The sequence below is a fragment of the Miniopterus natalensis genome, chromosome 4 (genome assembly GCF_054644295.1).
Source record: "Miniopterus natalensis isolate mMinNat1 chromosome 4, mMinNat1.hap1, whole genome shotgun sequence".
NCBI lineage: Eukaryota > Metazoa > Chordata > Mammalia > Chiroptera > Miniopteridae > Miniopterus > Miniopterus natalensis.
This window is the reverse complement of record NC_142084.1, coordinates 86,074,950-86,100,886: the sequence shown is the minus strand read 5'-3', so window position 1 is coordinate 86,100,886 and position 25,937 is coordinate 86,074,950. Positions and strand designations below refer to the sequence as shown.

At 44.9% G+C, this 25,937-nt stretch overlaps 1 protein-coding gene across 4 annotated transcripts in view; it reads left to right on the top strand.

The window, feature by feature from the left end:
- Positions 1–25,937, top strand: part of EBF1 (EBF transcription factor 1) — a 372,993-nt gene that overhangs the window by 1,530 nt on the left and 345,526 nt on the right. For all 4 annotated transcript variants that reach the window (XM_087816956.1, XM_087816955.1, XM_087816954.1 and 1 more), the window contains exons 2-6: positions 1,414–1,570; positions 2,098–2,161; positions 2,783–2,838; positions 13,631–13,704; positions 23,707–23,775. In XM_087816956.1, coding sequence (XP_087673082.1) covers positions 1,414–1,570; positions 2,098–2,161; positions 2,783–2,838; positions 13,631–13,704; positions 23,707–23,775 — 420 coding nt within the window. The remainder of the gene's footprint in view (positions 1–1,413; positions 1,571–2,097; positions 2,162–2,782; positions 2,839–13,630; positions 13,705–23,706; positions 23,776–25,937) is intronic.

Here is a 25,937-nt window from a genome sequence, read left to right as displayed (position 1 = left end):
CCTGACGCCCCTTCTCTCCGCCTTTCTCTCCGCACTTCGCCCCTGAGTCTCCTCTCGGGTCTCCCCTCGGTTTTTCTCTGCCCACCCGGGAGAACCGCGGCTCCCAACTTTCACCCTGGCGCCTCCTGAAGGCTTCCCACCCTCGGCCCCCCGGCCCCTCTGGCCGCGCTCCCCGCGCGCCCCGGGGATGCTGCTGGACTGTGTCGCCTCGAGGCGCAGCCCGTGGAGATGGACGGACGGGGGCACTTTCCTGGGCACCTCCAGCCCTGTTTCTGGGGACTCCTGGTCCCAAGTGAGAAACGCCCCCCCCCCCAGGCCTCCAGCGGGGCTCCGGGGAGCGGGAGACCTGGCGCCCCAGGCCTCGCCGGGCTCGGGGAGGGCGGAAGGGGAAGAAGGAAGATGACTAATTACATCACTTATTTTCTCCGGGCTGCGGACAAGTGTCGCTCACGCCGTTTCCATCCCCGCTATGTATAAAGATGGGGGTGGTAGGTAGTGAGAGTGAGCTGGGCAGCTGGGCTCGAAGTGAAAGTGTGTGTGTGTGACACGTGTGTGTGCGCGCGTGTGCGTGTGTGCGAGCGCGCGTGCTGGTGTTGGGCAGGTCGAGCTGTCAGTGGCCGCCGCCCTGCGCCTCCGGCGCCCCAGCCCCTGCCCCTGGTGGGCGCGCTCGGCCCGCAGCCCTGGCCCTGAGGGTTTCTGGAACGAGTGTCAGGATTTCTGCGGAACAGCGAAAGTTTGTCAGGATAGGTCTTTAAAAAACAAAAACAAACACAAAACACAACGAACCACCCCCAGTTCCCTTTCCCACCCTGACAGTTCCGAGCTCTACCCGTAGGTCCCTCTTCTCCACGGGCTTTATGGCGGGGTGGGGAGCATGTGGCTTCCTGAGGCCGAGCGCCCGCGGCGGGCAGGGGCGCGCGAGGCTTCCTGGAGGACCGTTACGGCAGCGAGAGGCTGAGCGTGTCCCCAGCCCTTCTCACCAGACCACGGAGCTGAGGCGGGAGCTCCGAGGGGGTGGCAGGAACCAGTGACCGTGACCCCTCCCGCTAAGTTGTCCATGAACGGCCCTGTTCCCAGAACGCGGGTTCGCCTTCACCGTGGGTCACGTTCCTTTCTCCCCACGCAGCGCGCGTCGGGTCGGAGTAAATGCTTACAGTGTTTTACCTCCCGCGTGAAACCCAAACAAAACTTTCACAGCGCTTCTTTGAGTTGGGGGGGGGGCGCCCCGTGCTCCGCGTGGAGGACAGGACACGCGAGAACACGCACATCCCGCCATCGGGTGGGCCCGGGTGGGAGGGCGCCCACTGGGCGTTTGGGGGGGGGGCGCAAAGCAGCCGCGCGTGTATGGGGTGACCAGGGGTCGCGCGGGTCGGGGTTCGGTTTAGCCGTCTAACTCTGCGTCTTTGGCCGCAGCGGGGTGGGTCTGGCCCGGGCTCACTTTGAGAAGCAGCCACCTTCCAACCTGAGAAAATCCAACTTCTTCCACTTCGTCCTGGCCCTCTACGACAGACAGGGCCAGCCCGTGGAGATCGAGAGGACAGCCTTTGTGGGGTTCGTGGAGAAAGAAAAAGTAAGTGGGCCCAGGGTCGCTGCCCCCCGTCCCCGCAGGGGAGCAGGCCCAGGCGCTTGGGGAGGCTCGCTCCTGCGCGCGTGCGAAGCAACCGCGACCCTCCTGCGCGGGGGTCTCCCCAGGCACTTCCCTGCCTGGGCGAACCCCGGCTCCTTGTCGGTGAGGTTCTGTTCCAAAAAAAGTTTGCTCTGAGCCTCCAGGGCTGGAGAGGGGCGAGCCCAGCTTCACACTCCAGAGTCAAGGGCGCCCGGGATGAACCCGCCCTTGACCGCGCGACCACGCGCGGCTCCTGCCTCTGCTGTCCCAGGCCTGAGCCCCCAGGGGATGGGGATCGCCTGTGCGCGCCCCACGGAATTTTCTGGAAGGGAAGAGGGAGCAGTAAGGGTCAGGTTGGGGGCGGCAGAGGGATCACAGTTGCCCGCAATTTCTCCTGTCCGGGCTGGGAAAGTTGCATCGAAGTCGGTCCACGAGCTCACGCCGACCTCTCTTCTGCGTCTCTTGTGTCTTTGCATCCTGATGCAACCCAGGAAGCCAACAGCGAGAAGACCAATAATGGGATTCACTACCGGCTGCAGCTCCTCTACAGCAATGGTGAGGCCCCCCCCCCGTCGGTCCGGCACCCTGGGGCTCAGGGTGAGAGCAGGGGGTGCGGGGGACTCCAGGTGGACAAGAGCCCCAGCAAAATGGAGTCGTTGACCACCATCCTCGGGGTAAAGCAGCCTTACCTGAGTTTCGCCTGAGGAGGTTTCACCCAAGGAGCCTGGAGTCGCCTGTGTTTGGGCGCGTTGGGCCTGTGCTTACCTGGGGGCAAGGTGTGGCTCCTCGGCCCTCGTTGGGCCCCTTTTTTTCTTCCTCTCCTAAGGCCGGTTTCCACCGCTTAGCCCAGACTCCAGGCCCAAAGTCTCTTGGTGGCTCCCTGAGAGCGTGCAGAGGGGGCTCCCGCCTTGGGAAGGGAGAGTAGCCAGGTGGGGGTCCTGCCCCATGGCCCGCGGCGGTGCTGGGCGGCTGGCTTGCAGGAGCGCTAGGGCTAGGCCAGAGGCCCCATTCTGGACCATGGGGAAGGGGAGGGCGGGGGTCCTGGCCGTGCTGCTCCGGGACAGCTGGAATTCCCTGAGCCTGGAGCCCCATTCTTTGTGTGTTTGTGTGTTTGTTTTCGCGCAGATCCCCTCTCACTTAATTCTTCTTGTTTCCCTATCCCTCCCCCTCCCCCAGGCATAAGGACCGAACAGGATTTCTACGTGCGCCTCATTGACTCCATGACAAAACAAGTAAGTTTCTTAATTTCGCGCCGCAGGAGTAGTAGTCTAGGGCCGCAACCTTTAGGGGAGGCAAGAAACTGGCTACTTAGTAGCAAGGAGGCTGGAATTCGAACTCGCAACCGCGGGCGGGGCTCTGAGCGCCGCCTTCCCAGCGCGTGAGCAATACAAGCCCTTGTGCCCTCCGGCCGCGTGGGGAAGATGATGGCTCGACGGCTCCTTCTGCGGGGAACTCAGACCTTGCGCATTATGACTTACGGGTGCTGAGTGGGGAGTACACGGGCTCAATTTTCTTTGGCCCCGGGAGGCGGGGGTGGTGCCTCAGGGGGAGCAGAAAGGTGCCCCGGGGAAACTGGTGCAGAGTGGGCCAAATTTGTGAAACCCAAACCTCCTGGGCCTCTCCCCCGCGGGAGGCCTGGGGCAGAGGGGGTTCGTGGGGGAAGGGGGGGGCTAAGACAGTTTCTCCAGGAGTGGCGAGATGGGCTGAGAGCACAGATGATCCACTTCACGGATTTTAAAAAAGTGGTAGCGGTGGTGGTGGTGGTGTGTTGGAAGAGGGAGCGACAATTGTTAGAGGATATTTTGCAAAAATGCTCCCGCTTTCGCCTCCAAGTTTGGCAAGAAGCCAGGCAGCATGAGCGAGCTTGTGGTCTTAAAGGTACATCGACGGCATTTTCTGAAGCTCCCCAACAGGCGAGGAGTCCAGCAGTATACATTTAGGTTGAGTTATGGTTTAAAAGATACAATTATGAGCCCAGTCAGAAAAGAGGGGCCTGACGTTTTAATGAGACACAGGAGCTTTTTTCTTTTTTAAATTTTAAGAAGTAGTTCCGTTTCAGAATTAAGTAGCTGGTTAGGTAGTTGGAGACCTCAGTCACAGGAGAGAAAAAAAAAAAAAAAAAAAAAAAAAAGGACAGCTTTCCTGGATGGAGGAAAGAAATCAGAGCAAAGAGAAAAGTTATCCGTGGTGTACCCACGACCTGTTTACGAAGAGGGTTGAAACTTGTTTGCTTGATTGCGATTTGAAAATATTCCCTTTAAAATAAGGGAGGTGATCTTCTTTCACTGGCGCTGTTTGGAAGGTTTGGAACTAGGGTCCACATACATATTTCAAATTTGTTTTTAGGTAAGCCATTGCCTGAGTATGTTGTACAACATGCACATCATTAAGCTATTGTAAGTTTCAAAATCTATCAGCAAGATTGAACTTAAGAACAGCTCACTTTGATTATTAGTCTCATATTTCATTGTGAACCAGGTAGAAAACACGAGGGTATGAAATGTATTTTTAAAATAATAAATATCTATGGAAATCTATTTCAAGTACTTGCTGAAAAATTGGACTTTCTTGAAGATCTGTTTATTTCTTGGTTGATTGTTCAGAGTGAACCCACATTTATACTTTTTAGTCTTGGTCTTTTTTTTTTTTTTACTGGTTTTGATTATTGTATAGGATAATTCCCTTTCAATTGGACACATTGTATTTTGTTAAAAATTTTTTTCCTGCCGAGCAGAAACACAAAAGCCCGATTTCAGTAACATTTTTTTTTTTTTTTAACGATACCAAAACAAAAATGTCTTAAGTGGTGTTTTGTTTTTAAAAATTGTCTTTGATACCCTGGATATCCTTTCCTGCCATTTTCATCACAGGAAAGAAAAGATGGGAGGGGGTGAGGGAAAGTATGAACTGTAATAAGTTTTGCATGTGTATTTATTAGAATTTACTTTTTGAAAAGAGAAAAAATCCCCAAAACCAGTATATAAGGCCTGTCTGCTTGTGCAACATTGACCCCTTAAATGTTAAATTACAGGCAGCACTGTGAAAGCAACAGTTGTATGGAGCACAAAATTAGGACATGTTTGAAGTGATTAACTTCTCTCAAAACTTTATTTTAGACCCCATACACAAAAATGCCACCCCAAATTGATTTTCCCATTACGAAATGAACTGACTTTACACACTTTCATATTGTGGGAGAATAATCTTTTCTATGTTTCTAAAGCAATTTAATGATTTTTATAAAGCAATACATCAAATATCATTTTACAAACAAGGTCATAGAGCTTAAGAAAAACTACACAGCTTAAGGCATCCTTTGACTTCTTGATATCATAAATTCTACCAGTTGTGTGTGTGTGTGGTGGGGGGGAGACTAGAACAAGGTACAGTTTATTTTTAATAATAGCGGGGATGAGAAGGTCATTTGCCATAATATGACATCTCACCGGAAGTTAAAATTATAAATGTATACAATGCTATATTTTCCTGGGGAGTGACCTGAGAAAATGTTTAAATAATTCTCTGGATTTAGTCTAAAAGTATTAAGAAAAAGAGATTTTTTTTTTTGAGTCATACCTGTTTGGTTTCATAATGATTTCTTAATGCCTTCTGTGTAGCTTTCACTTTGAAAGGCAATCCTTGCCCACTCTCCGGTTGCCGGTTCGTTGGTTATGTGCTGTAAGAGTTTGGGAAGCAGGCTAGCTTCTTGTGTACACAGTTAAGACAATAGTCTTTAAAAAGCAGATCAGTTTGAAGAAGCGTAACTTTCCTTAGCTGTGACATGATGATTATATTTTAGGCTTGATGAGTAAAACAGGGGCTTCTCATTTAGCTTGAATTAGTCTACGATAATTAGCTACCAAGCGTGATTGAAAATTTCTTAAATTTTTCATTTTAGTTAAATATGCAGCAACCCCTTCGCCCCCCCCCCCCCCCCCCCCCCCGGGAGAAATTCCTCTAGATGGACTCAGGATTTTGGTACTTAGAATGCAGACTGGAATATTTTCAGTGATCTGATGAGTTCTAATAACATCATAGGTGTCGGAGGGAATATGTAGCCGTAATTCAAGTCTTCCCTTGTTTAGCGTAACATTTTTCAGATCGGAGATGCAGCGTCATGTGTGTGACGTCATATCTTCGACTCAGAAGATGGGGTTAAAACTGAAAGGGAATCTTTGGCAAGCAAAATCCAAAGCGAGCTGTGTACTCCATATTTTCACAGGATGTTCCTGATCTTGGGTGGTGTTAGAATCACTGAGATAAAACAGAAATGTACTCAGCCAAGATATATTGGTAGGACAGAGTATTTCATACCTTTCCAAAGTGTCTCGTTACACTACTTTGGGTAATGACTCTTAATTTTGTGCTCCACCAGAAAGGTGCAGCTTCGTTAGAAGCGAACATGTAAGGGTCTGAGCCCCCTTACCCCTCTGCCTCTCTTATAAAACACAGAGGATATAATGATATTTTAAAAATTCATCCACCAAGTAGAAAATAAGAGGCTTGCTTTTTGGGAAGGGTTGTTCAAAACCAAGTTTAGCTGGACTAAAAATAGATTGTTTTTGTGTCATTGCTGTTTTTGGTACTCCATTAGTGAGCGTGCAAAAAGGCCTGTAGGATCCAGAACTCTGTGGCTGTGGCACCCAGAAACAGTATCTACTGCAGAAGCTCAAATGAACCTGGTGGGGGAGGTCTGAAGTCTAATGTGCCTCACTTCAGATTTTCACATACTATCTGAAATACGATTACATTCTGCGATTGCTTCACTGAGTTATCTCTCAATAGTTTAAAAAGCCTCCTAACGTCTTGCTTTAGGAAAAGCGACGTTTTTATAATTCAAAGAAAGTACCAAATTCCATAAAGTTATCAAAACCAAAACACTCCCTGCCCCCAAAACAAAAGCTTTTTTTTTTTTTTTTTTTTTGGAAAGGGGACAATTATAGCCACATAATCCTTGAATGTATGAGTTTGAAGGTGGCTGATGTGGTGAGGGGACTCTAAAAGGTCCCAGCACAGTGGGGGGGTGCAAGGAGCAATAATCAGAAATGCTGTCATATTTCTCTTCCCAACTAATCTTTATATATTTGTTTTGATGTCCCCGGTACTTTAAGTTATTGATGCAAGTGCATTTTCCCCTATTGATTGTTTCATTATATCCTGCCACAGCTACGTAGATTTGATTAACAACCCTTTCAGTTCATGGTTCTTCATTGGTAGATAAACACATTTTTAGTATATCAATAAGTTCCAAAGGAATTCACTAGGCCAGCACAGAGGGTCTTTCATATATTTGGGGAAACAAACAAGCAAACAAAAAAAAGCACAGGGCAAGATTATACTTAGGAGCCATAATTCAGCAGCTTTCTCTCTCTTTTGGTAGCATGTCAAAAATGTAGGTGATTTAAATTTCCTTGCACATAGAGGAATGAAAAAGTTTGGAATTTTTATGCATGATCAGGACCTGTGTTTGGGAAAATGTAAACTCATCACAGTGGAAAATGTGTTGTTTGGAGTCTGGGGGTGAAAACAAAGCTGATGGTTTTGGAGAGATTGCCGGAGCCAGATGGCCTAGTACTTCCCCAGTCTGGCGGTCCAACTGCTCCCTCCTGGATAATATACAGCCATTTGTTCGGGGATATTTACGCTAGAGCTGTTTCCATGTGAATGTTTGAACAGCATTAAAAACGAACATATTAGTAGTGATGCGTTTATCGAACTTGTATGACTACACCCCTAGACTGTTCTTATGCTTTTACTTATATTGCTGAGAAGCAGGAAGGAGGGTTTGGATGTTGGCAAATTGTTTATCTAGTTGTTGAATGAGAATAAGTTGGTCTTAGTGAGTAATTAGAATATGTAAGCATTTGGAATCAAACTAATGGAAATAATGGGAGCACCTACCTTGAAGCTCTGTTATGAGCATTACATGAACTCATACATGTAAAGTGCTTAATAAATTAGCTGCTTTTACTATATTGTTGTTATTATTGTTATTATTATTGCCCCATTGGGTTGAGAAAGCCAGTGGAATCTGCTAATATAGATGTAAATGTAGTTATCATCTGAGTGAAATATCTTTTATCATACAGGGTTATTAGAATGATTCGGTTTTTATCTTGGCTTTTGAGTAACATAAGGGGTTTTATTTCTTTGAGGCATAAAAGATGCATTCTAAAGCTAACTGCTTTTGGTACACATTCTGTTTTTATTCAGGGCCGTGATGTAACTGAACAGCATACTGAGGATGATATCATTGCTTTGCAACTTTCCTAATTCAGTCCTGAAAACGGCCCGCTTAGCTGCTGAGCTGAAATTACATCTTTGTAATTTGTTCACCAGTAGCCAAGCTGCTAATTGAAGCAAAATAATTTTTTATTTTACCCCACTATTAACGTTGGATGGCTGTTTGACACAATTGTTTATGAAATGTCAGATTGGTAGTGTTTTCTTTGGCACAGGTTGATTTCTAACGAGGGCTCCCTTACCTTCTGGAAATTCCTAGGATCACATTAGCTAGCTTTTTTTTTTTTTTTAATGACAAGCAGTGAAACTTGGTGATCGAATGTAATGATTCATAGCACAGTGTGTTGATATTTGTAGGTGTTCATATTATTTTTTGATTAGTTTCAATTCTTGGTAATTTGCTACCAAAGCCTGTTGACAATTTGTATGTAGAGGGCACTGCACTTCTGGTTGAAGGAGGTACTTTGCACATTCATGAACTGATTCTTTTTTTTTTTTTTTTTTTTTTTTTATGAACTGATTCTTTAAGGTGACACATTAGTTCAGCTTTAATTCTGTAGGTGGAAAAACGTGACATATTTTCAAGGTTACTCTTTTGGTTTAAATGGGAAATTAGGAATTTTGGTTAGCTATAGATAACCTTTCTCTCTCTCTCTCTCTTTTTCTTTTAGTCTTTCTAAACTAACGATGAGGAGCCTCCTATTGTTCGGGTGTAAACGAAAAAGACTAATAAAAACATTTCATTTCTAAAACCCTTTTGGATTTTGACGGACCAAAGTAAAAATGTTCTGCCCATCCTGTTTCTTTCGGGAAAGAGCACAGAGAGTTAAAACTGTTAGAAAAGTAAACAAAGAGAGCCCTGCTTAATTCTCTGTGTTTCCTTCGGCATCCTACTGACGTGTGATCCTGGTGCACGTTCGCCGCGCATTTTTCGTTTTACTCTGTGGTCTTTATCCACAGTGAGTTTCAATTAACTTTTAAAACCCAGTGATATTTTAGAAAAGCAGGGATGGGCCGCACTTCCCAAGACGCCTTCTGAAACAGTGGCAGCCAAGGCACATCTTCACTATTGACTGATTTGTTTCCTTTCAAAGCCGTTATAGGCTAATTTATAATCGGGCATTTGAAACCGATGGCACTTGACCCTCTCGCGGTAAACCTCCTGCCTTGTTGCGTAAGGACGCGAAAGTTGAACAATTCCTATTTTTTTCTTTTTTTGTTTTGTTAATTTTAAAACATTATTCTGGGGGCAAAACACACCTCTCACTCTAAAAGTAATAGAGTATTAAAAATAATTGCATATTTTCTTTCTGCTTAACTAAGAAAAGGGAGGCTAGTATATCAGAAAAATAAATCCGCTCCAAATATGTCGGGTTTTGCCAACTCGTGTGTGGATTTCACCAGGTTTTTTTAAAAGCTGAGATGAAGTTAACTCTGTTTATTTTTTTACTTTTCTTCCTGAACAAGCATTCCTGCCACCTTAAGGCATTTACTCGCCATTGGTAGGGTTAATGTAAACATTGTTTTCTACTTGATGCTGTATTTTTTTGTTTCTTAGCTTAAAACTTCAACTTGCTTTACCGTCCGCTCACGTATTTAAATAATCTGTTTTCTAAAATGCCTCCCCTTCGCCCCCCACCCATCTCCGTAGCCGGCCCCCCACCCTCACGCCTGGGAGACACATTGATTTACTTGAACCACTGTTATCTGTGTGGTTCGCACAGCAGACTACCTTCCTCGCAGGCAGCAGACGCGTGGCTGACTGTGGGGACGAAGTAAGCCTTCCTCCTGGTGTCCCATTGTTTGGGCCCTACACCAGCTGTCTATGAAAATGGTTTCACTCAGAACAGTCCGTGCTGTTTATATGCTGCTGTGATCCCCCAGCTGAGGCGGCCTCAGCCAGCCTCACCCACGCCCCTCGGAGGCACACATTCAAATCAGGAGGAAAAGCAGAAGCCTCTCCCCCAGTTGGTGGCGAAGGACCCCTTCCCTTCAGGCTTCAAGTCTTGGTTTGCTGAGCTGTGAACCAGCCTTGGCGTGTGTCCCGGCTGTCGATGGTAGAGAGTTAACGTGTGGTTGTCAGTTGCGTGTCTACGCAGGAGGGTGAACTTGGTGGCATTTTTAAAAAGTCTGTCTTAGTGTTGACACTCTCTGCCTTAGAGAAATTCACCAAAATGAATTTATCCTGTTTTCCTGTATTGGATCTCATTAGGCTGTTGATTTGCTGGCCCATACCTTTTACGTGCTAGCACGTGTGCGTTTTTAAACCAGCCCTTTGAGTGACACAAACTGCTTTGGGTGAGGCTGGAGGTGAACTGTCTCTGCCTGAGTCCCACGCCACAGGTTTCCTCCGTTCGGAGGATGTTAGCTCTCCTCGCGGGACAGCGAGAAGACGCCCTGTCTCACTCGCTTTTACTCAGAAGTCACAGAAGCAGCCAGCACGCCTTTCCCTGCGTTTAGGTGCTGAAAAATGTTGTTCTGTTGAGGCCCCAAGGAAAGGGACAGCAGAAACTTCACGCTTCGTTTCTCCCCGGAGCTCCTAACCGTTTCTGAGCAAATCCGAGCTCATGCTTTCATTTGTCTCGGCTTGATTTGGAGAAAGATTCTCCATTTGGACTCTGTTGCCAGAGGCCAAGTGGCAGTTTGGCATTGGGTGGAGAGGCGTATTACAGAGACCCTGGAACTTCAGCAAATGATGTTCCGTCACCACAGGTGGAAACACGGGCTTCCTGGGAGTTCGTGGGTTATTGACTGTTTGGAGTGTCACGTGCATTTTTGCAGCGTATCTTTAATTGAATATCATCAGGGGCCCACTGCTTTTGATGGAACTGGCAGCCTCAGTAAAAATAATACTTGTCATCTAGAAACAATCAAAACAAGGTCTGATGTAACTGATAGTCCCTCCTCACCAAAGGAAAAAACTTTTTTCAAAATTTTTTTTACAGGAGGGGAAACCCCATCAATACCTGTGAATTTACTGACCAAGTTACTTGTACTAATTTAGCATGACAAGAAACTAAAGTTGAAACGGAGGTTATCAGGGATATTAAGAGAACATATGAAATGTAGTGATAGTAGGATTTTACAGAAATGAGGGATTAGAATTTTTTATCCTGTTTTCCTGTATTGGATCTCATTAGGCTGTTGATTTGCTGCCCCATACCTTTTACGTGCTAGCACGTGTGCGTTTTTAAACAAGCCCTTTTGGTGACAAAAACTGCTTTGGGTGAGGCTGGAGGTGAACTGTCTCTGCCTGAGTCCCACTCCACAGGTTTCCTCCATTCGGAGGATGTGAGAGATGGAATCATTTATTTACAGCTTTTCTTTGGTTTTCCAGCCATGATTTCTGTAAATAAAGCAGGCAGATATAATTGTTTGATTTTCAAAATGTTCTCAATTCGCTTAATGGATTTTTCTTGAGTAAAGCAACTTCTTGGGTATTTGAAAAGTTTCTTTAAGAATACAGGAAAGATGCCCTAGCCTGTCTGGCTCAGTGGTTAAAGCATCGGCCTGCGGACTGAAGGGTCCCAGGTTCACTCTGGCCAAGGGCACGTATCTCGGTTGCAGGCTCCATCCCTGATCCGGATCTAGGTGAGTGTGAGGGGCAACCAATAGATGTGTCTCTCTCATATAGATATTTCTCTCCTCTACCCCCACTTCGTTCCACTCTATCTGGAAAGCAATGGAAAAAAATCCTTGCTCGAGGATTTAAAATGATAATAGTAATAATAATAATAATGATAATAAAGAATACAGGAAAGAGTCATCAATGCATGCCCTAACTAGAGAATGAAAACTGGAGGGATAATGGAATATTGGCACAATTTAGATGGTCTCCCCAGAAGATAGTTGTGAGTTACCTAAGGGGCCAAAGTCTGGCTGATGGTCACTGGTGGACGACAGGCACTGCCTTCACCAAATGGTCAGAGTTGACTGCCAGTGGTGGAACTAGTTGACAGTGAGTTCTAGTTTACACTGAGAAAACAGAACTCAGCACCACGTGGGTCTGTGGTATTCTGGCGCCGAATTGTATAACTTTAGTCTAAGTCTGAGGAAACATCAGGCAAACCCAAACTGAGGATGTTCTATGAAAGAAATGGCCTTACTCTTCAACAGTGTCAATGCCACGAAATGCAGAGACTCAGGAATATTCCATATTGGAGACGTAGCAGCTGAATGCAATGATTGCTATTGGATTTTTTCCTGTTAGGACATTATTGGGTAATTGGCGAATCTCAATAAGGTCTGTAGATTAGATTATTGTATTGTATCAATGTTAATTTTCTGATTCAGATACTTGTACTGTGGTTATGTAAGAGATTTCCTTGTTTTAAGGAAATACATGCTGAGTGTTTAGGGTGTGTCTGCAATTTACTAATAAATGGTTCAGGGAAGAAGAGAGAGAAAAGAGTAAAGCAAATTTAGTAAAATGTAAACATTTGAGGAGTCTGGGTAAAGAGTATCTCGGCCTTCTTATATATTCTTGCAACTTTTCTGTAAGTCTAAAATTCTGTCAAAGTAACACCTTAAAAATGATAGGCTAGACATGAAAAAAATCATTTCAATGGGCCAATGGTATAGGGAAATGTTTTCTTTTATGCAGGTGCTTTTGTCATTTTTAAATTTGTTGCTACTTTTGTTTTGTAATGGTATTAGGTATCTTAACCAGAGCCTGCTCAAGGGTCTCCACACAAAATGTCTTAAGCTTTCCTCATTATCTTCAGTCCCAGGTTCATAAACGAAGCATATTAGAGCCAACTAACCACAAGTTAGTTACTGTAGCATTTGTATGTACTAAATAAGGATAGTCTCTGGTTAATTTAAATAGTTTTATCACCAAGCAATCAAGGGTTATGTGAATGTGTGAAAGTAATTTTATTAACAATTTGAAGCTGTGTTATATTAGTATTATGCAGTGATACAGTGTTAAATTAGCTAAACTGTATCCCAAATGCTTTCCCAGTAGCTGTTTTTCTTTGGCTCAGGTATGAACGTGTAGATCTTCCAGGGAGCTGAGTTCTCAGGGAAACTTCCTAGTGATCTTAAGCAAAATGTTTGTACACACGTTACTAAAAACAGATAGAAACATCTTGGCTGGGGAGGTGGTTTGGGACTCCAGATTTTGAGAGTCAGATGTAATTCTTCTTAGTTTAAGGAGATGGCTGTGTGGCTTAAGCCCACACATATGCTGATGAGCATTACTGTTTGGGTGGGTATACACCCTGGAGAGCACGTGTTTTCAGCCTGCTGATGGGAAGGAGGGATTTTCCTGATTGATGAGTCATCTCAGAGGAGACAGTGAGTGAAGGGACTCATTGATCATGCCTCCACTCGTTTTCTACTGCTCACCTCTAGAACACTACATGTTGGGGCTGGAAGTAGTAAAATGAGGTGGCAGATACATACAGATCTCTGCACTTTTTGGTATTTTAAATCAATAGTATCTCAGTCTGCTAAATCTGCTGGGTTTCCCCCCTCGTCATTGATTAGATTTATTTTATTCTGAATTGAGAGGAGAATTGTGGTTGTGTTGATGACAGTCACCCATCTCATACACTGATGCAAAGATGTGTGTCATACTAAGGTGGTTGACAGGCCCCTTCCACTCAATTTGGGTTGATCCTTAACAAAGTATCTTGAAACCATCAGCCCAGGGAGACTCTAGGCTCCTGAAAGCTAATTGGCCTGCAGCAGTGGGGAAGTGGTCAGGAACTCCACTGTGATAGTCTGTTCTCTGCTACTTGGTTCCATTCTTAGCTCAAATCCTGCCTTTGTTTACAGGCCATAGTGTATGAAGGCCAAGACAAGAACCCAGAAATGTGCCGAGTCTTGCTCACACACGAGATCATGTGCAGGTAAGAAATTCCGTTCTCTCCCTCTAATTAGCAGACAGAAGATGAATTTGTATCTCAAATCTAGGCGAACTCAGGTTTATTTTGGGGGACACATTTATCTCGTTTCTACTAGACAATCTAAAAAGAACCGATAGATGTGAATATTTGGTACTAAATTGTCAGGCATCAGAGTGGTTCTCAATTATTTATCAGAGTTCATCCTGTAAGACATACATTTCCATTTTGATATCACACTGTTAATGGGCACAGAGCGGTACCCTCCCCTACTTCCTTTCAATGGAATAAAATACAATATAACCCTTTTAGTGTTAATATATGCACTCAACCACATTGCTAGTAAGATGAGTTAGAGTTCTATTGATGTCAGCAGGAGCCTCTCTTTGATAAGACTTAAGATATAGTTCCCCTTTTCAATTCTCCCAATTAAAAATAGGACTTCTGGCCCTGGCTGATGTGGCTCAGTGTTTACAGTGTCGGCCCACACATGGAAGGGACAGAGATTTGGGTTTGATTCCTGGTTGGGGGCGGGTACCTGGGTTGCAGGTTCGGTCCCGGTGTGCAGGGGGCAGCCAATCGATGTGTCTCACATCGATGTTTCTCTCTCTCTCTCTCTCTCCCTCCCTCCATTGCCCCTTCTACTCTCTCTAAAAATAAATGGAAATAATATCTTTCAATGAAGATTAACAACAACAACAGCAACAACAAATAGGATGTCCTCACGTAGGCAGCATTCCTCCTTAAACTGAGCGTGGATTTTCTTTCATTCCCCCCCTTGACGCTGACCTCTTAATCTTAGTTACCCTGTGTATAACTATGACAATGTAGCTAATATTTCTGAGGGGTAGCGAGCTTTTGGAAGGGTAACAGAGACCAGTCCCTGAAAGCTATACAAATTCATGTCACTTGCAAATGAGTGTCTTTATTTTTGACTGATATCCTACTGAAGCTACATTTAAAGACAGGCACGTGGACCACACTCAGTTCCATGGTCTCAGCCTGTCCTCCACCTGTGGGCGAGCAGTTTAGGATTCTTATTGTTCATAAAACAACGCTGGTACTTTGCTCCCAATATATTCAGGGTAATTGGATAAAGCATGAAGATGCCACTATGCATCAGAGAAAGGCTACTAATTGCTTTGTTAGCCATTCAGGCTTGGCTCAAGCATGCTTGGCTCCTGACTATTGCTGACCAGTCCTGTTAGAGCCTCAGCATGGGTGGGCTTTATTTGCTGCTCACGGACTTGTGGGGAAATCAGTCTTAAACTCTACAGTTGGAAATAAATTAGAAAGGGCTTAATGTGTTTCCTTACTGATATCTCGGATATTAACTTCTTTATCTAGAATTATGTACATATCTAAAATTTTCCTTTTTTCTTTCTTTTTTTTTTTTTTTAAAAAAAATACTTTTAGTGTATTAGTCTAAAATATACAGGAGTTTTACAAGTTTTTGCTTCAGTGATTTGTAAAACTTGTTAATTATTCCAAAAACAGGTTGCTTTTCTTCACCTCTAAAGCAGTAGCAAAATCCAAAAACATGGTTATAGATCTCTTAGAAGATATTATTAGGCAAAAATTAGTGTTATATTGTATACAGAAATTGTAGGATTAAAGCCGAGTTGCACTTTTCAGATTTAAGCGAGTAAAATCATTAAAAAATGACCTCCTTTGGATTTCTATTCTCCAGACTGTACTTTAGCTTCCCACAATTAGCATGTCATTAGAATGAATTTTCAATGTTCTATTACATGTGATTCTAGCAAAACAGGAGACAGACAGGAAGATGGATCTCAACCAATAGGCCAACTAATATCTATATATCATAGATTTGCATCTCAGATCTGCACGTTTGGATTCTGCTAGAAATAATTCTGTTCTTGAAATGCTTAAAGATATATTATGCCTTTCACACACAAGCCTACCCTCTATTAATGCAGTTTATATTTTTCTTGTTCTTAAAATTCATTGGTCCAAAGTATCTTATTATGCTGGTTGCTGTGCTTTACTGCTGATGTTCTTCCTATTTTTCAGAAACATAAAAATAGGAAAAATAAAATTCTCAAGCCACTGAAGGCAAATGATGATGTTTGTACTGCGTGGCTGAGAGGGGAAAAGCCATATTCAAAATGTCATCCTGTTAATGTTACAGATTATGGTTTTCCTGGCTGCCTATAGATGTGTAAGGGGTACTGTTTGTTTACTAGGCCGCCATGACCCTATTACACAAACCTGTCATCTATTGTGTGGCTAACAGTCTTTTAAATTGCAAATCTGATGCTCTTTAGGGGGCTTTAGGAAAAAAAAAATCTCACTTTCCACACCATTCTATTTCTCTTGATTTCTTGCCTGTTGTAAGTGGAAGTTGGGATGTGCTGAATTTGCACCAGGGGTGCAAATGCAGGCTCAATTATAAGCATAAAATTAGAGTCTGTTCACCATTAATCAGCCTGGCTAATTGCTATGCACCACCATTAGCCATATGGTGTGAAAGACAGCTTGCTCTCCCCAAGATGGAATTTCTTCATTGCAGACATGAAATAGTGAGGGCCCTGGATTCTAAAATAGCATGTTTTAGATATTTAATTTCTAAACAACTTTCCGCTGTGCTTTCTATCAAGGCTAACGGCACAATAAAACTTTGCGTTTATGTCACGAAAGCTGTATATTTATAGCGCGTTGGAGCGATAGTAAAGGAGACACAGGGAATTTACATCGACAGGAAAGGGCTTGGGATGATTCTGTTTTGTTGCAGGGAAAGGAAAAAAGGGAAAGAAAGAAAGGAAAGGAAAAGAAGGAAGTTGTGTCTCAGGTGGTTGCAAATCTAAGAAATCCACTTAGTTCTGTTGTGGGGCTAACGCCGCGGCACAAGCCGACGAAAGGACTTGCCTCCGTTGGATTACGATTGCTGCCACTCTCTGAGACTAAACCTCTTTGACTTGGTGGCACAGCATGCTTTTGTGGAATTCTGGGAGAGTTTCTACATTTTTGGTAAATTAAATTCTATTGTTACATTCTGCTAATACCTGGTGGTTAAGGTCTTAAAATAATATGGCCCCATGAAGACCTTTTTTTTTTTTAAAGCTGGAGTCCATAGGGATTTGATTATAAGTGCATCCTGTATTTAAATATGAATGGAACATAGGAACTACACTTGGGAGGTAGTTCCCAGCCCCCAGGAGGGCCAAAGCAGATTTGCTCTCCTTCCAGGGCCCCGGGTGGTTTCCGGGGGTGGGCTCTCTGTTGGGGACAGTGGCCTTTTTCCGTCACCAGGGCCTGGCTTCTTGGGGGGGGGGGGGCATGACTTAGTTCTTAGGGTCAGCCTCCCCCTTGATCAGGCCTCTTCCTTTACCCTCTTTTGCTGGCTTATTCCGATTTTGCCTTTCAGATCCCCCCCGTCAGCATAGTTGCTTCAGGAAAGCACCCCTGGCCCTTGTCCTGAACTAGACCCCTTGTCAGGCATTCCTGTTGTGTCCCATGCTTTCCCTTCGCAGCACTCAGCACTGCGACTGTGAGTCCACGGCCTGTCTTCCTGGCTGGGCTAAGGGCTGGAAGGCAGGGAAGTTATTCAGTTTCCCTCTGTGCCTCAGCTGTTCATGGGGGTGTAACATGGGGGGAAAATATTATCTCATCGGTAGGTGTTAAGATTAAATGCTATAATCCCCATAAATGCTTATTATGGCACCTCACACACAGAGAGTACTGGATGGCTATTGTTATTATTTATAGTAGTGGCTGTGGTATTAGTATTAACATTAATATTAATAGAAGCAGAAGTAGAAGCCAGAGGAGCAGTATCCAGTGTCTAGCTAGCTAGGTACCTGGCACATGGTTGTTTAGAGTGAGAGATTGCAAAGAGAACTTGGAAAGGAAGTGAAGTGTCTACAAAAGCATTTATAGGTGTGGTGGTGAAGGATGTTTTCATTCATTCGTTTATTACCTACTGTGTGCCAAACACTGTGGAATGCCGAGCCTAAAAGGACTGAGCCCTGCGGTAGGCGAGCTGACAGATTAGAGGAGACCTGTAGGCAGATAACTAGACTGCACTGTAGGAAGGGTTGACTGTGACGGGAGCCGAGGCAAAGGACTGTGGCTCTTCAGAGAAGGCGGGACATACTTGTAGGCGGGTTGTAGTTGCAGAAATGGGGAGGAGGGTAAGACAGGGCGGGGATTTCAGAGGATGCATGGAGAAGTATTTGGGCCTGTTTGCTGGTGGTCCAGATAAGATTTCTCTGTGGAGAGGTTTGCAGGTGGGTGGCCCTGTGGCCTGGAGCTGGGAAGAGAGTCAGGGTGAAAGACAACCAACTTCAGAGGTCTCTTCCCAGAGCTGAGAGTTGAAGCCATGGGCTTACGAGGAGTTGGCAAGGGTAAGAGAATAGAGTGAGAGGGGTCCTTGTGTACATTCTTGGGGAAAAATCACACGTAGCAAGGAGAGAGGGTGTGCCCGAGAATTCCGGAAAAAAGCCTCGAGCATCCAGGGCATAGAAATAAAAAGAGGGAGTTTCAAAGATGGGGAGCCATCCATATAAGGGCCAGGGAGCTCCAGGTGGACATGAAGTGAGAAAAGCAGCAAAAGGCCACTGGTGAATGAAGCCAGTTTTTATGGGGTTAAGGGGGCAAGAATTGATAGAGGCTCTGTCAAGGAGAGAGTTGGACTGCAAAGAAACTAACGCAAGAAACAAAATGGAGCAAATCTTTTTTTTTTTTTTTTTTTTAAGAATGGGAAAATTGACACCGTATGTAAACTGAGGGAAAGAATGAGCTTATCCTTCTGATAATTCTATATCTCACTCTCCAGCCACTTTGGCTAAACAGGCAAGATATTTTACTTTTTATTGTAAAGCTTAGAGATTGATATGGTGTTTTCCTCCAGCTGAGAGAGCCTCTGCTTATAGGAGGAAGCTGCATGCTCCTAAGCTGAGGACCTGCAGGTCTCACAACTAGGAAACATCTAGCCATTCCTTGCCGTGATTTATGGAGCTGCGTGTCAGCTCACTGGAGATACGCCACCTGTGTCAGGCTGCTACGGAAGGGACTCATAAGTTTGCCTTTCCCTGGGTGTGCAGAATTGTCCAGGAGACGCACGAGCCTGCTGGGGAAAGGGCTGCTGTTTTGAGTCCACAGTGTACTTACGACATCAGGCGCCGGGTACCCACTCCTGTGATGGGCTGCATTGCTCTCCTGCCAGCTGCGCTGCAGGTTGAGAAGGGATGGCAAATAGTGGGAGTCCTGCCCTGTGACAAAACAAATTAGGAAACTCCAAGCCCCCCACCCCACGCTACAGATACCTGCTTTAGGGAGCCAAGACCAGGTCTGTGCCTGGCACAGTGCCTGACACACAAGTAGGAGCCTGAGAAACACCTTTTTAAACAGACGAAGCCCTATCCATCACAGAGTAATGAGAATGTGATGATTTCCACGAGCTCTTTCACCACCGCGGTGACTTTTCCTTTGAAACGCTCTTGCGTCTGTTGTCCCGGGTACTGTAGTTTTTCAGTCTGTGCCCTCTTCTGCATTAAACATAAGGGAATCTGTGCTCTTTTCAACCACCCTTGGTTGATGCCCATCTTGTGTATGGTGGAGGTTGGTGCCCACCTTTCTGGGTCCTTCTGAGTTCAGTGGAAGAAACTTAGGGGAAGTCCAGCTCAGAGCACAGAAAACAGTCATGGAAGAAGGGCAGGTCTTTGCTCTGCTTGGCGCTGGGGTTAGAGCTAGGGAGCTACAGGGGGCTGAAGGTCAGCTTAGTCTAAGGGAAGACCATCCTCTCACTGACAGTTGACTTATAATTTTTCAGTGGGAAAGTAATATGCACTGCATAGCAGAAGAGGGAAGATGTATTTAAATAAAATACATACCCTCCATTCCTCCCCATTCTCATTCCAGTCGCTGCAGGCTACGGCTTTGAAGTGTCCATTCATTTATTCAAAAAATATTTTCCGAGGGCCTAGAGTGAGCCAGGTTCTGTTCTAGTTGCCGGGAATATAAAGGTGAATTAAAAAGTTCAAGATCCTGCCCTCGTGGGGCTTATATTCTAGTGTGAGTGTCAGACAATAAAGAAGACGACAAATAAATATGAAATATAATCTGGGGAGTGCTAGGAAGGAAACTGAGGCAGAATGAGGGGCCAGAGAGCTCCAGTGGCCAGGGGGGCCCTTCTAACGCAGAAACTTAGTGCAGAGATTTGAGTGAAGTGAAGGTGTGAACCAAGCTCGCCACAAGTCCTCTTTCCCTCCCTCCCTCCCTCCCTCCCTCCCTCCCTCCCTCCCTCCCTCCCTCCCTCCCTCCCTCCCTCCCTCCCTCCCTCCCTCCCTCATCTCTCTTTCTCTCTCACATTTTTCTCCCAGAAATAGGACCATACCATACATACTATTTTGCAACTTGGTTTTTCTCAATTCACAATATAATGTAGACTTCTTTTCATGATCTTGTGTAAAAACCCACCTTCATTCTTTTTTGCTGCACAGAATTCCATATACACATGTACCTGTATATAATATATGTACACACATATATGTGTGCACACACATACACATGCACATATATATTTAAAGTGGGCTCATACCATAGACACTATTTTGTCGCCACCCCAGGTGCAGAGCAGGGCCCACGCATCTCATTTTGGGAAAACTGTGTGACACAGTGACATGGCCGGGGAGACAGGAACCTGTTGGGCTGTTTTTCATCCCTTGCCTAAAGTTTCTATAACTGTTAGGTGACCTCCAGCAGCCCCCTGGCTCTGGTTTCTCCCCCCCCCCCCCCCCCCATTTTAGTCCCTTCCTGTCCTTCCTTCTACACCTCTCTTCTCCAAATGGACCTGTTCCCCTGGGTCCCTTGGGCCACAGCACAGAGGGTGGTTCTCATTTATGCTTCAGCTCCTCTGGCTTCTCTCAAAGGCATTCTCATTTTAAGGAGATAGGGACAGTGCTTAAGTCAAAGGACAAATCTCTGGCCTAGTGCAGCACTCGCCTGGGGGCGGTGGTTTGGTGTATGGGGTGGGGTGACCCTTCCTTCCATCAGCAGTGCCTGCCCTGAGGGTCCGCTTGGCTTTCTTTATCTGTCACCTTTCTGTTTTCTTGGATTGCATTCCCCCAATACATTATATTCAATCATGAAGTTAATCAATCAGCCAACCCAATATTTGAGCTTCTAAGTTCTATGCTAGGCCTTATGCTGCTCCGTAGGTAAATACAACCAACATTTTCTTCCTTAGTGAAGGATATGGGTTAATGAGGGGGGCGTGTGTGTGTGGAGAAAGATGGTAACAAAAACACACACAAATGCAGGGTGTCCACCCAAAATGTATACACACTTTAACAGCTGATAGCTCAATTTTGAAAATGAAATGTGTTTTAATAAACACGGCCTTTATAATTATTCAAAGTGTGGGTATGCATTTTTGGGGACATCATGTATATATGTAAAAATGTAATTTACATTGTGTTAAGTGCCATGAGAGGAAAAACCGGGAGAAACCTAACTTCGATTGAGGGCGGGTGTCAGGGCCAACCTCTCAGAGGAAAGAGCAGGGAGGGTGGAAGGAGCAGCAGGCAGGTGGGAGGCCTGCCCTGGCCTGGGCCTGGGGTCAGACTGAACGGGCCACATCAGAGAGATTGAAATTGGCCATCGAGGCTGCAGGTTGGCAAGTCAGAAGAGAGTGACAGGAGATTGGGAGGTGGCCTGGTATCATGTCATGCCGTAGATTTATTCTAACTGCTGTGGAAGGCACGAAAAGGTCTTGGGCAGTGAAGTGACACAGTCCCATTGAGGTTTTGAAAAGATCCTCAGGCTGTTGCAGGGAGTGAAGAGTGGAGGCAGCGAGACCAGGTGGGAGGCCACTGGAGGAGTCCAAGGACAAATGAAAATGACGTGGACCAGGGCGGTGGCAGTGGGGAGGGAGAGAATCAGATAAGCTTGAGGTGTAGATTCTACTCCACAATTATCATCTTGCAAATTGGAGGAGTCCCCTGGGGGGCGTTTAGTCTGGGCAGGACCTTGGTGAGGGCGTGGCCCCTGGGGACTTCCATTGCCCACTCACTGTTTTGAAAAGGAAAGAAAGAAATGGAAAACAGAAAAGAGAAATAAGCCATCCTACTCATTGGTTTTCTCCCTGGGTAAAGGGGCTCTGTGGATGGGCTGCTTTTGGAGACTTGCCGCCTTGGCAGAGCACAGGGCAGCCTTGTTCAGATGTGATGGAGGAGGCTGGAGGAGGCAGGTGCCCGGAGTGACAGTGATGCTGAGCGCTTAGTAGGCCCAGTCTTGGAGCCCGGCTTTACACCCTCATCGCATTGAATCTGCGCCTCCCCACTTAGAGTTCGGTACAACAATTGCTCCATTTTACAAATGAGGGGACTAAGACTCTGAGGGGGAGTGCCTTGCCGAAGGTGACACAGGTAGTTCTGTCTGATTCCAGAGCCATGTTCTTAACCACTGTGCTCTTCTGCCTCTGAAATGTGAGCTTAGAGGATCAGCGTTCAGGGATGACAGCGCTGAGTTTTTAACCTATTTTTTTTGCATTCATCCCAACCACAGTACTTCTCATTCCTTATTCCTTCATGTGTCTCTTAGGCATTTGGACCCTTTTAAAGGGCTTTCTATCCCCAGAGTTCTGGTTTAGCAGAACTCAGGCCTGGAGGAAACAGTTCCCTCAGAATCAGAAAGGCAAGGACTATAGGTGGTGGCGTGGTTTTTAGCTGGGGCTTTGACAGTGGAGATACACTTCTTGCTATTGCTTTCTGAACATAGGAAAGACAAGCAGAATTAGCACCAAATTTGGAAGCTGATTCTCTTCTCAGGGATATAGTTACAGCCGGGAAACAGACTTCCCGGCTTTGGTGAACGTCTCCCGATGCAGAAGTATATTTCTGGGTCCTAAAAGTGAAGTTCAGTGTTTGGTTCTCTCTAGCAGCTCTAAATTTAGGCTCTGTGATTCACTAAGTCGAATGTGTGTGTGTGCCTGTGTAAGAAAGAGGAAGAAAAATGCATATTATTTGTGGTCATGGTAACGTATAACCCTTGATTAACTTCCTTACCTCCTTGACTGATCAAATAGTTGCTTTCATAGTGTGCCCCTGGGTGTAGACTTCCCAGTGGACACGTTTTGTTTGCAAACAAGTCTCAGATGGATAGGTTTCCATTGATCACAGGTAATTTTCAAAAGTCATAATTTTTTACCCTTTGGAAGCATCTTAGTATAAAAAAACCCCAAAACACTGACAGTCTTAAGGTCACAGCTGGGGCGGGATTTGGATAGTGGGTGCTTTTCTTGCCCATGGCTGCTTTTTCTGACCTAATAAAGAGAGCCCACTGCCAGGGCCGTGCTAGCCTTTCGATCGACTGTCCCCGGTGCTTGCAGAAAACTGGTGGCGGCCAGCGTGGGGCACAGAAGCCAGAGGACATGCTGATCCCCACTTCCTTTTATCTCGTTTCTCGTTTGCCTTAATTGTTGCGTTGCACTTTTATCCTCACGAAGATGGTTCTAAAGCAAACACTTACAGCTCTAGGGCTTTGGCAGGCCTGTGGTTGGCAACAGAAGATGCCTCCCGTAAAAAAGAAAGGGAAGGAAAAGGAATCCACTTAACACAAAATGACTGGAGGGGGAGAAATCACTCAGACCTCATTATTGACGCCTTCCGCACAATTAGTGGGATCCTGAGGAAAGAACGGTTGAGCCACCCACAACCCCGAATGTTCTCATTGGGTAGATGCGACAGTCATGCCTTTCACAGGGAACCCTCCAGCACCTCGGGCAGCGATGGGAGACCCCCTCTTAGGGCTGCCAGCCCTGGCTCCCGGATGGTCCCTTTTGCTTTTCCAGGGAGAGGTTAAGCCTGGCCGTTAACCCATAGGTGACCCAAATAGAATTTTCTGTCCCAGGGATTCGTTGATTGCCAGGTATGGCTCTGTGGTAATTCTAGCATTTGCAACCCAGCAATTTGAACCTCTGTCTGCCTCAATGATGATTTCACGTTGTAATGGCTGTACTAAATCCTTTCGCTTTTTGCTCCATAGCCGCTGTTGTGACAAGAAAAGCTGTGGCAACCGAAATGAGACTCCCTCAGATCCAGTGATAATTGACAGGTAGGGACCACTCTACTTTCACTGGGTTCTTACTCCCTATTATAACGAAACACCTGCCTCGTGTCGCTCACGGGTGAGGGTTAGGAATGCATGTGGCCGAAAGTCGCCTGTCGGTCATGACTTGATCTGCGCCGAGCTAGTGCGATTCCTGGGAAAGCCATATGGAATGTTCTTTGGAGGCCTGTTTTCTTGGATTGCTCCGGTTTCGTGTCTGATTCATGCTCCTAAAAGGATATTTTTTTCTTTCCTGACTTTCTGTGGCTCAGTCCTCATGCTGTGCCAGGAAGCTTCAGAAATAAAATAATAATAGTTTGTGATTTATGAAATGCGGTTGGGTGCTTATAAATATTTAACTTTTATTTGAAAAATGTTGGAATCATTATCACTTTTAGCTACAGTAGTTCTGTTGGATGCAATCCATCTACATTTTAAGGTTTTATTTATGCATAAAAGCAGTTTTAAAGAGATCTGTGAACCAAGATTTTCCTACTGTTATTTCCTGGGTTGATTGCAGCTCATACTGTATTGTAAGTTGATTAATTTATCCTGCTTGTCTTAATTATCGTGTTTTTAAACAGATCCATATTACTAATCTGACATGACCGAGTAAATCACTATGGAACGATAAATCTGCTTTAGTTGTTCAGTGCAATTTCAAGTCAGTATGTGCACATATTATGCTAAGTCGCATTCCAAATATTCATTTTACATTTTAATTATTGAAATTCATTGTATGGAAACATGTATGATAAACCATTTGTTACACAGCACTACTCATTGAGAGTTAAATGGTCTGGAAGGTTTATAGATACTGTCGGTTGTCAGCTAGGAAAAGAGCTAGCACCCTCCAGTAGCCGGAAAGGAGTCCTGCAAGTAAGACGGACTGAGTCCTCCGTGAAGAAACCTATAGCTGAACAGAAGTCCCTTTTGGGGTCTGGTAGTACTGATTTTTGACAACCCCTCCCCACTTATCTGTCTTCCCAATTCTTTACCTTTTAAGGACTCGCTGTATCATTTTTCAGTAAAGCTGAAAAGTGTTTCTTCATCATAATTTATGACGAAACACTAGTTGTTGATTTTGACTCGTAGGTCTTCAGGCTTAAGTCCAATTTTGATGGATAAGCAGCTTTATAAAGATCATGTTTCAATCAGATATTTTAATTAAATATCTCTCACTAATATTCATTCACAACACACACTTTTGCCCAACAGATAAATATTAATATACTTGATTCAGAGTTAACACAGGTACATGTTTGAGGTGTAGCGAGGTTTTGTGCTGCCTACAGAATTAGAATAGCATGTGTATCTGCGAGAGCAGGCCTGCCATTCACACACACGTGTGTGTGTGTGTGTGTGTGCGCTCACGTGCGTGTATTTTTTTTCTGCAATGGAAGGTAAATCTTCAAATAAGATAAAATAAGTGTAACCTTTATTCTCTTTGTTTCATTTAAATACACCTCTTCAAAACACCACTTGTTATTTTAAGCAAGTTTTTCTTACTCATCCATTATAAAGAAAGTGTTCTGATCAAAGGACCAACCCAAATAGTCCCTGAAACTTTGAGACTGTGAGCATTTTGTTCTCCTACCCAGTTCCTTTTGGTTTAGACTATGACAAGAACCTTACCTTGCCACCCTCAATGAAAACACTTTTTTTTTTTTTTGCTTGTGAATGGGTTAAGCTTTTAAGTTCTTCGTTTGGTTTTAAGCCGTGACTCTGATACAGAAGTTTGATATGACTGTGGTTTGAATAACATTTGATTTTGACCTGTTCCTGTGGGTTGCGATGGCAGAAGAAACTTGACTCAGCAGCGCTGTAATTAGCCCGGCCCGTGTTTTTGAAACAGGATTGTGTTACCTGGATTGCATTAGTGTGGCTTCTATTGTTGCCGCTTTGCATCTGTCCCAGTAGGGTACTTAAAACCTTTTCTTGGCTGGGGTAGTTCAAACAATTTAGGCAAAGTAAGTACGCACTTTATACTGTTGGTGGCTTTAGAGATATTGCTCATGACATTTATCCTTTGCATTTTTTTTCTCTCTCCTTTTTGGTTGAACAAAGTAGAAAACAGTGTGTAGCCAACGCTGGTCTCTTAAGAGAGGAGAGTTTTAAAAACAGCTGAAACCCAGTGCGTCTGCACAAGCCCCAGCCTATGTTTATTT